The sequence below is a fragment of the Phascolarctos cinereus genome, unplaced genomic scaffold, assembly GCF_003287225.1.
Source record: "Phascolarctos cinereus isolate Bilbo 61053 unplaced genomic scaffold, phaCin_HiC Scaffold_1;HRSCAF=81, whole genome shotgun sequence".
In the NCBI taxonomy this organism is placed as follows: Eukaryota; Metazoa; Chordata; class Mammalia; order Diprotodontia; family Phascolarctidae; genus Phascolarctos; species Phascolarctos cinereus.
The window spans coordinates 270,753,689-270,765,973 of record NW_027555514.1 but is presented as its reverse complement, the minus strand read 5'-3'; the positions used below and the strand labels follow the sequence as shown (position 1 = coordinate 270,765,973).

Sequence of the window (12,285 nt, the reverse complement as noted above, 5' to 3'; positions counted from 1 at the left end):
ATGCGATCTACCTCCAGAGAAAGAAATGATGGAGTCTGAATGCACACTGAAGGATATTTTTAACTCTATTTTTCTTTTTCTTTTGTCTGTGTTTTCTTTCACAACACAACTAATATGGAAATGTTTTGTATGACTGTATATGTATACTTTTATCAAACTGCTTGCCTTCTCAATGAGGGGGCAAGGGAGGGAGGGTGGAAAATAATTTGGAACTTAAAATTGTAAAAAATAAAGGTTAAAAATTGTTTTTAAATGTAATTAGGCAAAAATAAAATATTAAAATTTTTTAAAAGGGGGGGAGGGCAGCTAGGTGCCTGGGATCAAGAAGACCTGAGTTCACTCAGATGAAGAAATTAAAGTCATCTATAGTCATATGAAAAAATGTTCTAAATCGTTATTGATTAGAGAAATGCAAATCAAAACAACTCTGAGGTACCACATCACACCTATCAGATTGGCCAACATGACAAAACACGAAAATGATAAATGTTGGAGAAGATGTGGGAAAACTGGAACGCTAATACACTGTTGGTGGAGTTGTGAAATGATCCAACCATTTTGGAGAACAATTTGGAACTATGCCCAAAGGGCTACAAAAATGTGCATACCCTTTGTCCCAGCAATAGCACTTCTAGGGCTGTATCCCAAAGAGATCAAACAAATGGGAAAAGGACCCACATGTACAAAAATATTCACAGCAGCTCTTTTTGTGGTGGCGAAGAATTGGAAATTGAGAGGATGCCCATCCATTGGGGAATGGCTGAGCAAGTTGTGGTATATGAATGTAATGGAATACTATTGTTCTATAAGAAATGATGAAGAGGCTGACTTCAGAAAAACCTGGAAAGACTTGTATGGTCTGATGCTGAGTGAAGTGAGCAGAACCAAGAGAACTTTGTACACAATAACAGCCACGTTATGCAATGACTAATATTGTTAAACTGAACCCTTCTCAGCATTACGAGGATCTAAGACATCTCCAGAGGCCTCGGGATGGAAAATGCTGTCCACATCCAAAGAAAGAATTATGAAAGTCAAATCACTATCACTTATTTTTACCTTCTGTTGAGTTTTGTTTCATCTTTCTGATGGTTCCTCCTATTGGTTTTAATTTTTACTTACTACTTCACTGATGTGAAAACGTTTAATGGGTATGTAAATGTAAAGCCTCTATCAGATTGTGCGCCGCCTCGGGGAAGGTGGGGGGGGAGGAAGGGAGAGAAAAATTTTCAACTCAAAAGCATATGGAAAAAATTTTTAAAAAAAAGACCTGAGTTCAAATCTGGCCTCAGACACTTCTAGCTGTGTGATTCTTGGCAAGTCACTTCACCCTGTTTGCCTCAGTCTCCCTGTCTGTAAAACGAGCTGGAGAAGGAAATGGCAAACCACTCCCATATCCCTGGCAAGAAAACCCCAAAAGTGACCATGAAGAGTTGGACACGAGTGAAATGACTGAACCACAAACTTCATTAAAAGGCACCATCAGCTCTGATCCATGGCTTATGTTTGGGTATAAAGGCTGCACCATGCTGGATAAGCAGATTCACCCCACATGTCAAAGTCTAAATTCTGGGTGTCAGCAAAGAGTATGAGGCATGGAAACTGAAGAGCCTGGAAAAATGCAGCCAACACAAGTCAGAACTCTGGGCTTCCCCAAACTAGTAAACTAATTTTTTGTCTCCCCAAGGAATGACTGTGGTACCCAAGTAATAACAGCAGCTGCCATGTATAGGCAGCATAACCACAGCCCTCCATCAATCCTCTGACGTGGTCCCGAGATAAGTGAACGAGGAGGGGATGATTGATGGGCTCCCCGTGTCCCCATCCCAGGGCTCTCGGGCGTCTGCTTTACCCACATCCTCACATCTGACATGATTGCAGGGCTCCCCCTCGTCTCCTGCCAGGACGACAAGAGCTGCTGCCCTCTTTGCCCTCCTATCCCATGAGAACCTGGCAGGCCGCAGGTGTTGAATAAATGTTTGCTGACCTGAGATGAAACCCACCAGTCACAGATGTCATCCCCTCCCACCCTCCCACCTCCAGGATCTGAGGGTCTCCTGTCTATGGCCAAGCACTCAGAATATGAACACACACAAAAAAGAAGTGACCCTACAGCCAAAGAACATCTGGGAAGAGATGACAGGAACTTATCTATCTGAGCACACACAGAAGAAATACAAGGTGAAAAAAGGTGGTTCAACCTAAGAGAGGGAAAGAGGGACAACGCACAGAATCAGGGCCCGTGAAAGGCTCACTGGTCCTTGAGCTGCATCTTGGAAGAAAGAGATTGTCCTCAAACACTGACTCTCTCTCCAGTCTCTGCCTTTCCACCAGCTCAGCCCCATTTGCCTCATGGCACAGTACCCTCCCCACTGCCTCCCAGCGGCCCCAGACGGCACCCACAGAACAACCAGTCACACAAAGGCTCTTCCACACCAGGTAGGCTCGCAGGCTGGGCCCAGGGATGGCCGACCTGGTGCATCTGCTATCCAAGGACCAGCCTGTGTAGGGCATGGGGCTCATTCTCAGCCATCATCCCCAGCCAGCCGATGTCATAACCACAAGGCCGACCATCACGGAAAACGGTGCCAGTCCAAAGCATGGCCATCCCCTGGCACTCCCGCAGTCTTTGCTAGTTGCCTGTTACAAGCCAATGCACCCCTCCCACTGGATCTGAAGTTGAGGAAACCAGAGTTCCCCAACGGTACCCCAGTGACTGTGCTGCATTCAAAAACATTCCTCAAAGCCACTAGCATATATACAGCAGCACTTGTGATGGTAGCAAAGACCTGGAACCAAGGTAGATGCCCATCTATTGGGCGTGTGAACGTAATGGAACCTCCATAAGAAATGAGAGGAGGACAAAGAAGCATGGGAAGACTCGTGAACTGATGCAAAGTGAAGCAGAGAACCAGGGAGCCAACAAACCCAGCTACGATAATGCAAACAGAAAGACCTGCTGAGCAATCGAAACTGACTATGGCCAAATCATCATGAACCATCCCCGTGGCAGGAGTATCCAAGGAGGCACCCCTGACTCTTGGCACAGCTGGGGGGCCACAGGGGTGCCATACGTCATGCAGTGTCAGACTTTTCGGATGTGCTGGTTGGTTTCACTAAACTATTTTTAGTTCCTTATTGGAAGGAATAGGTCTCTGGTAGGCAAAAGAGGGGAGGGAGCAGATACCGTGGGAAATGTAGGCAATGCAAAAAAAAGACATCAATAAAAAGCCAACTTAAAGGAAAACACCTGCTGAATAGCCAATGCTCCACAGCAGAGCTAGTGAACAGCAGTGGGACTTTCAGAAGCACTCCCACCTTTCCAAAGACCTGATTAATTTTCCTAGTCTAGGTACATCCCTGCATGACGGAGCAGGGTGTCTGCAGCCCCAACTCTCAGGCTGCAAACAAGCTCCCCATGCCACGCAGGCTGGTCCTCAGACAACAGGCCAAGCTGGCCCAGCCGGGAAGGCCGCCCAGCATGGTGGAACCTCGCCAGGGCTGCTGCTCTGTGGGCAGACGCCGAGCTCGCTCCCTGCACGGGCAGCACCATTCGATGAGCAGCGAGCTTAGTGGAAGAACTAACTGCCCATTTCCCCAGGCCAGCGGCAGCAGGGTGAAGGACAGAGGGGTGGAAGGTCTGGTGGGCAGACAAGCCTCGGGGATTACAGATCTTCAGATGCTTCAGGCCCACGAGGGCCAGCTACAGCTTCGGTTTCCAGATCAGCCAGTCTCCAATCCCCAGGCTGGACGGACAGATGCCACCCAGACATTGCCTTTACCTCATGTAAAGGCCCGGTAGGGATGGACGCCTGGACCAAGTCGTGCCTCAGTTTTCTCAAATGCAGAAGCTTCTCTCGATAATCGTTCACAGTTGCTGGGACGAGTTCGGCTTGTAGCAATGTTGCAAAGATGGACTGATGTCCCCCTATCCCATCATCCTGAGCAAAAACAAATGTTAAACAGCAGTATTAGAGAGGTCTGAGCGATGTAAAGATATGAGAAAACAATAAAAATTTCTTTTAAATGTTTTGAAAAAGTGATAGACATTATGATCTCCCAAGGCACTTTATATTTCAAACAAAAGCATTTTAATTTAAATAAGCAAAAAGGAAGGAAAAAAGACTAGTCCTCATTATTCCCATTCCCATCGCAGGATTTAGAGCAGACCCACACCTGCATCTCAGAGAGAGAAGGCAACTCAGACCCAGACAAATAACTCGCCAGGGACACACAGGTCACCCCAACAGGTAAGATCTGGGCCTCAGACTCCAACTCCAGGGCTGCATTATGGGGGCAACCCAACCCTCTCATGAATAAGTGAAGAAAAGCAAAATAATAGCCCAGAGCCACTGAAATCACCAGGTGAAGATGCTATGATACCTGCATTGCCTCAGGAAGCTGCACCTTAAAGTGGTTTAGGATTCTTATCGTCAGAAGGCGAATCTGATTGAAAGGAAGAAACAGAAAAAACACCGAGGTCAGCTCTAACTTTAAGCAGTTTTGGGCAAACAGCACAAAGCTCCTAGTGGAAGGGGCCTGTTTCATCGCCAGTGGCCGGCAGAGCTGGCACCCAGGGGCACATAACAATAGGAACTTTACTGCTTGCATTCAGCACCAAAGAAAGGGACCCCTGTGCCAGGACTGCCTGGAGCTCAGCCGACCTTGCAGCCAAGGCCCATCCACCCTCTGACAAAGACGCTCACACTGATCCAGCACCTTACAGTTTACCAGGTACTGTCCTCACGAGCCTGTGAGGGGGAGGTCACTGGAGTGTGATCGTGCCCATTCTGCAGGTGAAGCATCTGCAGCTCAGACTGGCGAGGGGACCTGCCCAGGGTCACATGGGTAGAGTCATAGAATCTCAGGACCCTCTGATCCAATCCACACCCGAAGAAAAACTCCCCTTACGGCAGAGGTAGTGACAACTCTTCCAGCCTTTGTCTGAAGGTCCCCAGTGAGGGCAGACTGCAGGCCCTGCGAGGCTGAGGGTCCCAGCGGCCCAAATGGGGGCCGTCGGGTCCACTCCCCACCCCCACTGTACAGAAGCAGCAGCCCCTTTCCCCTCTGGGCGACTCTACCTGCTGAGAGGGTCCCTCCCTCGGGCGAATCTAAGTATATTTGCCATCCACCCGACGCTCCTGCCTCTGACACCCAGCCGGCCAGGGACGGAGCCAGAACGCCGATCCCACCTCCTCTCAGCCGCGCCCCATGGCTCCTCTCTGAGAGGCGGTCAGACAGCCACCTTCTCTGCTCAGTTTATTCATCACCACCACCAGCACTGATAGAGCACTTCAGCTGGCAAAGCGCTTTCCACAGCATCTCATTTGAAGTTAGTGTTATCATTATCACCCCATTCTACAGATGAGGAAACTAAGGTAAACTGAGGGTGAAGTGACTTAGCCAGGGTCACACAGCTATCACAAAGTGTCTGAGGCAAGACTAGAATCCAGGTCTTCTTGACTCCAAATCCAGCTGTCTATCCACTCAACCATCTAGCTGCCTCTAAGAGTCATCTATGGATGATCTTTAAAGGAAATGCATGAACTGATCATTTAAATAAAACTCTGAAACAGCCACACAGAATCTTTCTTGAACTTTGCTAAGGGCTCTTTGAAAAAGGCAGGGGAGGGCTCTGCTGTACTTCGAAGGAAACCCTCCTCCCAAAAAAGACCTGTTCAGGGTCATCTGCACTGGGAACTTGGGGGCTGCTTCCTCTCTGCTCCCCTGCAGGCACCAGAGGGTGACACAGACCTTCCTGAGAGGCCGTGGGAAGGGGATTCCTGCCCAGCTCCCTGGAGCTGGGGCTGAGGAAGCAGCAGCGGGGCGACAGACCGCCAGCTCAGCCCAGGAAGGCATGGTGCTGGCCGACTTGGGGGGACAAAGAAAGGGCTCCCCTCCCACCTGTTCCAGGCAGGACACTTAGATCCAGCTCCTCAGACTCTAGACTTCCAGTAAGACCTACCTCGGTCAACACCAAGAAGCTCACCAGCGACAAGGAGCAGCCAGGCGGTGCCGGGTGGGGGGGAGGGCACTCATGAAGACGCCCCTCTCCCCCAGTCTAAGCTCCTCGTCTGGTTTTGTCTTTGTAGTCCAGTGTCTCAGCCAGAGTAGATGAGGAACAGAACTGATAGAGCACTTTAAGGTTTCCTTGGGGTCATTTTTTGGTACAACCACCATTTATGAAGTCGCTCCTACTTGGAAAGCCCACGACCAGGTGGGAAGGGCTGAGGGATCATCCTTGGTGTCATGAAGCAGACAGGAGAGACGCTCACTGGTCTCAGGCGTTCCGGGCCCCCAGCCTAGCGCCCTCTCCGTGAGGCCACCTCACCTCCTGACCCAGGGTGAGGAACCAAACGCACTCTATGAACAAAGCCACACAAATCCGGCCGAGGAAACACGGCGAGATAAAATTACCTTGGACACACCAGTCGAGATATTTGCTTGCAGGTTGACAAATAAGCTCATCAAAGTCTCCTCGGCTAGAGGTTCTTTACAGCCGAACAAGGACAGTCGCTGATAATAGAGGTCGGCCAACAGCAGGACAGAAGGCTCCTCCGGGAGCATCCTGAAACGACATCGCTATTCAGCACCTTCTCCATCAGGCACAACGCTGTCCCCGTGGGGGCACCCAATGGCAGGTGACGACGACCAGTGGTGACAGAAACGTTGAAACGGATTCAGTCGTCAGATGAAGGCTTCCCTTTGATGCTTGAAAACAGAGCCCCAGTCACACGGAACTGAGGGAAACTTCAGGGTCACCTGGTCCACTTGCCTACAATTCAACAAGCATGTACTCTTTATTTAAGGGAACTGGCCCCTGCCCTCAGGAAGATTCCATTCCATTCAGAGGAAGTGAGGAAATTAAAACCTAGAGAAGCTATAGACTTGCTCCACATCACATGGCTAGAGAGGGACAAACCCTAGGCCTCATCCCTCCTTCCCTGCTATGAGCTGTTTTCACCAGGTCACACTGCCTCATTGAAAGCGCACCCACAAAAAACGGGGACCCTAATGCACTGCTGGTGGGTTGGGAACTGGTCCAATCATTCTGGTGAACAATTTGGAACTACACACAAGACTATAAAACTTTGGCCCAGCACTACCACTACTAGGCCTGTATCCCAAAGAGATTAAAGACAAGGGAAAAGGACCTGTGTGTACAAACATATTTACAGCAGCTCTTTCTGTGGTGGCAAAGAACTGGGAACTGAGAGGATGCCCATCAGCAGGGGAATGGCTGAATAAGGTGTGGTGTATGATTGTGATGGAATACTACTGTCCTGTAAGAAATGACAAGCAGCATAATTTCAGAAAAACCTGAGAAGACTTATATGAACTGATGCAAAGTGAAGCGAGCAGAATCAGAACACTGTACACAGCGACAGCAATATTATACGACGATCAACTGAATGACTTAGCTATTCTTAGCAAGACGATGATCCAAACCAATCCCAAAGGATTCGTGATGAAAAATGCTGTCCACTGACAGAGAACTGATGGAGTCTGAATACAGATCAAAGCATATTTTTAAACTATTTTTCTTGCTTTTTAAAAATTTTGGGCCTACAAAAAAAAAGTACACATATTAACCACAGAGGCCAAGGGGCAGACTGAACGGCCTCCAAGTAAGGAAAAGCCCCAATTCAGGTCCTACCTACCTCCAACACACCCCGGCTGTAAAACCATGGGTGATCCGTCACTTCATTTCTGTACCCCCAGGGTCCCCTGACGTGTACCAGCAACTTCTGTCCCGAGAATAACCTCATGTACGAGGAAGGTGTGCTTAGCTCTTAAGGAAATGAATCATAAACATATGCAAACTCTTGGGGGAAAACAAGTCGGGAAAGGATGTTCGGGCAGGCAGAGCCGAGGTTCCCTGAGACACCGAGGCCAAACACAGTAGAGCCCGAGGAACTAGCTCTTCCCCTCCCAAAGAAGGCTTCCACTGAGTCCAAAGAGAAGTCACAAAGCCTATACGGTTCACCTATAACATGGAAAGCATTGTGGTCCTTTCTTCAAACACAATCCAAAAACCTCAGACACTGACTTCCCCCAACTCCTAACAATAAATCTGGGGGAGGAAGGGGAAATTCACAGCAGACTGGCAGCCAAAAGGGGCTTGAAATGTTACAGATGAGTAAACTGAGGCCAAGGTTACAGAGCCAGCAAGGTCTGAGATGGGAGTCAGATTGATGCCTTCTCCTGATTCCAGGCCCACAGCTCCATGCACTACACTTGTACAGTTCAAGGAGCATTTATTAAATGCCAACTATATACATGGCACTAGGCTACAAAGACCAAACATAAAATGGTCCCCGTGCAGAAGGGATGCAATGGGAAAGCTTCCCCTTTGACTTTTTTTGTCTGTATTTTCTTTCACAGCATGACTCACGTGGAAATGTGTTTTATACGACTACACATGTACAACCCATGTCAAACTGCTTGCCTTCTCAATGAGAGGGGGAGAGCAGAGAATTTGGAACTCAAAATTTGAAAAAATGCTAAAATTGTTTTTACATGTAATCGGGGGAAAAAATAAAATATTAAATTAGACTTAATTTTAGAAAAAGAAAGAAAAGCATCCTTTTTAAAGATAAGCAGGGACCAGAAAACTTCTAAGGGCATCAGGAGAGCCTTCCCTTTCTCCAATTCCGTTCCCCAGAGGCTACTAAATGGCACTGTGCATAGAGAACCTGACTTGAAGCTGGGAAAACCTGAGTTCAAATCCAACAACCACGGTCTGCCTCAGTTTCCTCATCCATAAAATGGGGATAACAATGCCTAATGAGGATAAAATAAGATCATATTTGTTGTTTACAAACAAATCCCTGTTGCTTCATCAACTTTCTTCGTGTGAAGCCATGGAAAAGAGCCAAGAGATGATTTTACTTACTCCAAGAGGTTCTTCACTCGTTCCACAGGAACCAACTGGAGAATTTCAGAAGATGCTTCTAAACTCAGCAGGGCACTTATCGCCTGGCACAGCACAAACAAGTCCCCTGGGGGGCAGAAAATAAAACTGACTTAGGCCAGGATTGAACAAACATCCCATTCACCCTCAAAGCTAATGTCAACTTCTGAAGGAAAAACAACTCCAAATGTTTAAATGCCCAGTGCCTAGCATATAGCAGGCGCTTATTTAACTGTGTTCTGAAATGAAAGAAGAAAACCTATCTAACTGCTAAGAGTACAAGAGAAGGAAGAGGAGGAAAAAGGTTGGTATATCTTACAAGGACATAGGTCCCTTTTTTTGTTGGGGAGGGGGGTTCTCCAACAAAGGGAAGAGAAGTGGGGTCTCTTTTTTAGCTTGGAGTAGGTGGAAGACAGAACACTGAGAGTGGAACTAAGACACTTGAATTTGAATCCTGCCCTAGACTCTCCCTAGCTATGGGACCTGGGTGAATCTCTGGACCTTTCGTCATAGCACCTACCTCCCAGGGTGGACACTGTAGGGAGCAAATGAGATCACACATGTCAAGCGCTCTATCAACCTGAGTTCTTGTGGTTATTGTTGTTGGAAGAAGGAAGGCCTGGGCTTGGCGAAACTAGACTACTCTAGGAAGCTGGCTTCCTAGGAAGGAAGGTGGCACAGGCCCCTTCTGGCCTTAAATCGGTGCTTCAGGGCAAACCCTTCCTTTTATTTTTCTAAATTCCTATGAGTTCACAGAAACAAAGCTCAATTCTTTTAATTCTCACCAGCCTACTCAAATCCCCAGGGGGTGAGTTTGGGGATTACACATGTGCACGCTTGATGCTTAAGGAATCCTGGATTACCTGAATGCCCTCACACAGACACACACACAGCATCCCCGCTCTCCCAGGTCTTCAGGACTCACTGTCCAGACAGTAGGGCCAACAGCCTGGGTCACTACTCCCCGGGGGGCACCCTGATTTCTCACTGGCTTTGGAGGCACAGAGCAGAGGAATTTTGTAAGCAAAAGGGGAAGGTCACCCACCTTTACCAATACTTCCTTCATCAATGGCTGCAAAGGTGGAGTCTATGAATCTTGTAACCAGAGGCACTATGTTCTCTGTCTCCATAGGTCTGCTCATAAGGGGGGGAGGGAGAGAAGAAACAGCATCAGTTTCCAAAAGCTTGTTCGTTGGATGGCACTCGATCGACAGAATGTAAGCTCCTTGAGGGCAAGGATTATTCTATCTTTGTCTCTGTATCCCTAACACAGTGCCTGGTACACAGAAGAGGCTTAATAAATGCTTGTAGACTGCTGACCTGAGAAGTAAAGGCCAGCACTTTTAATTTTTGATTCAAATGAAATTTCTCCCGAGAAAGGAAAGACTAAAACTTGTGATTCCATCACAGCAGGGACCTCCCCCAGTGAGGAAACCCCCCTCTTCAGATGCAGATGGCAACCCCTCCCTACCGCTTTGCCTTCCAAAGGCCCATCGAAGGCCCCTCTCTTACCGGAGGTGAGGCAGCACCACAAATGCGGCCCAAGGGCGGCAAAGAGAAACAGCCCCCGTGCTCGGCGGTAACCGGATTAGGGATAAAACGTGACCCAACACTGACTGCTGCTCCACCTCTCCGCCCGTCCTGGTTTTCTTCTGTCTGGTACGGGGTCTGCGGGACAAGGAGACCAAGGGAATGAAGGTACCTTTAAAACAGAATGGAGAATGGCATCGCCCAGCCAAGGACCCCCTTCCCCAAGCCCTTCCCAGCTTCTCTTAATTGAATTACATACACTGTGAAGTTTACAGACCTCCGTGCTTTCTCTGCTTTGACAAGTCAACTACCAGCTCAGCGGCTCTGAAGGCTCCAAGATCAACCTCCAGAAGGGACCCAAGGAATGATCTAGTCCAAGCACCTGAACCCCCATTTTACAAGGTGAGAAAAGCTACGTGCTTCTCCATGTCACAGGAAGAAAGCATCAGAAGCGGGATCCAAACCCGTGCTCCTTCCACGGCACCATCTGCTCAGCGGCACACCCAGGCCTCTTTTCCCAGAGGCTCAGCCCAAAGAACTCAGGACAGACGCGGCTGCTGCCCAGTCAAAGCAGCCTGCTTTGCAAATGGGAATACGAGCTCTTTCATAGCCTGGCACAGCACTAAGACTTTAGGGACACCCTGTTTAAGCTCACTAGCAGAGGTCTCACAGGGGCACAGATCTGAAGCTGGGAAAGACCCCAGACACCACCCGGTCCAAGCCTTCACCTTCACAGATGAGACGCCTACGTCAGGAGTTTAAGTGACTTGCTTAAAAAGTGTAAGGAGAGCTATGGATGTCAAATTCAACTGTGATTTGTATAAGTCCATTACTGTACACTTCACGAGGACCATTTCAGTAACAGTCCTAATTTCTCATTCTGGTGATCCCTACTAGTTTGGGGGCAAACCTTTCACCTCAAAAAGTGAATTTGTAACTGAGATGCCAATTTCCACTGCTCTAAATAATCAATCATAACGAGGGCTATTAAACATGTCATTAATGAGAGGAAAACACGCTGACTGGGGAAAAAGAGCTGATGACAAGATATTCTACTTGTCTTCTAAGTGAAGAAAACTTTTAAATCTCTTCACAAGATGCGCTGTCTTTAAGCCAAGACTAAAAATCCTCAGAGAAGAAACAATGGATGACCAATCCCTTTATGCTCAAAGTAATTACCCAAAAAAAAAAAAAGCCTCTGTCCTCAAGTAAAGATGCCAAGGTACATGATTTCCTTGTCACACTCTCCCTCCTTGGAGACAGGGCAAGGAAAACGAGACTGTTTTAAAATCCAAACCACAAGGTCGAATTGAACATCACCGAACAGTTTCGGGATAAGAAATGGCCTGAAATTTAGGAATAGAGGCAATTCTTCAAGGCCCTCAGTTAATCACCCATAGCAAGAGTTGAATCCGGGGCCAGCACACTGTCCCAAGACTCTCTGCCTAAGAAATATAAAACAGAAACTGGAAAGTAAATCAGCTTGGGGGAACCAGGGGAGTGTGGCAAGGGTGCGTGTGTATCTTAGTATAAATGACAAAAGCAGGTAATCAGTCGTCGTTTGAGGGTAACCAGCTCAGGGCTTTCAGGGCCACTTTTGCTCCCTGTAGAGAATCCAGCTAATCAGAGAACCTGGGCAGAACCTTAAGCGAATGTCACAGAGTCCAGGCCCAGGGGCTCCTCATCCTTTCTGTGCCATGGACCCTGTGGGCAGTCAGTCTGATGAAGTTCACAAACCCCTTTTCAGAATAATGGTTTTAAAATGAAATAAGATAAAATGTACAGGATTGCCAAGAAAGCCAATTCTACTGAAATACAGTTATCAACACATTTAAAAAAAA

The 12,285-nt window shown here is 47.9% G+C and overlaps 1 protein-coding gene across 1 annotated transcript in view; it reads right to left on the bottom strand.

Moving 5' to 3' along the window:
- Positions 1–12,285, bottom strand: part of UTP20 (UTP20 small subunit processome component) — a 100,582-nt gene that overhangs the window by 67,774 nt on the left and 20,523 nt on the right. The window contains 6 exon segments of the mRNA XM_020982333.2: positions 3,783–3,941; positions 4,384–4,446; positions 6,418–6,568; positions 8,897–9,002; positions 9,960–10,048; positions 10,427–10,582. Coding sequence (XP_020837992.1) covers positions 3,783–3,941; positions 4,384–4,446; positions 6,418–6,568; positions 8,897–9,002; positions 9,960–10,048; positions 10,427–10,582 — 724 coding nt within the window.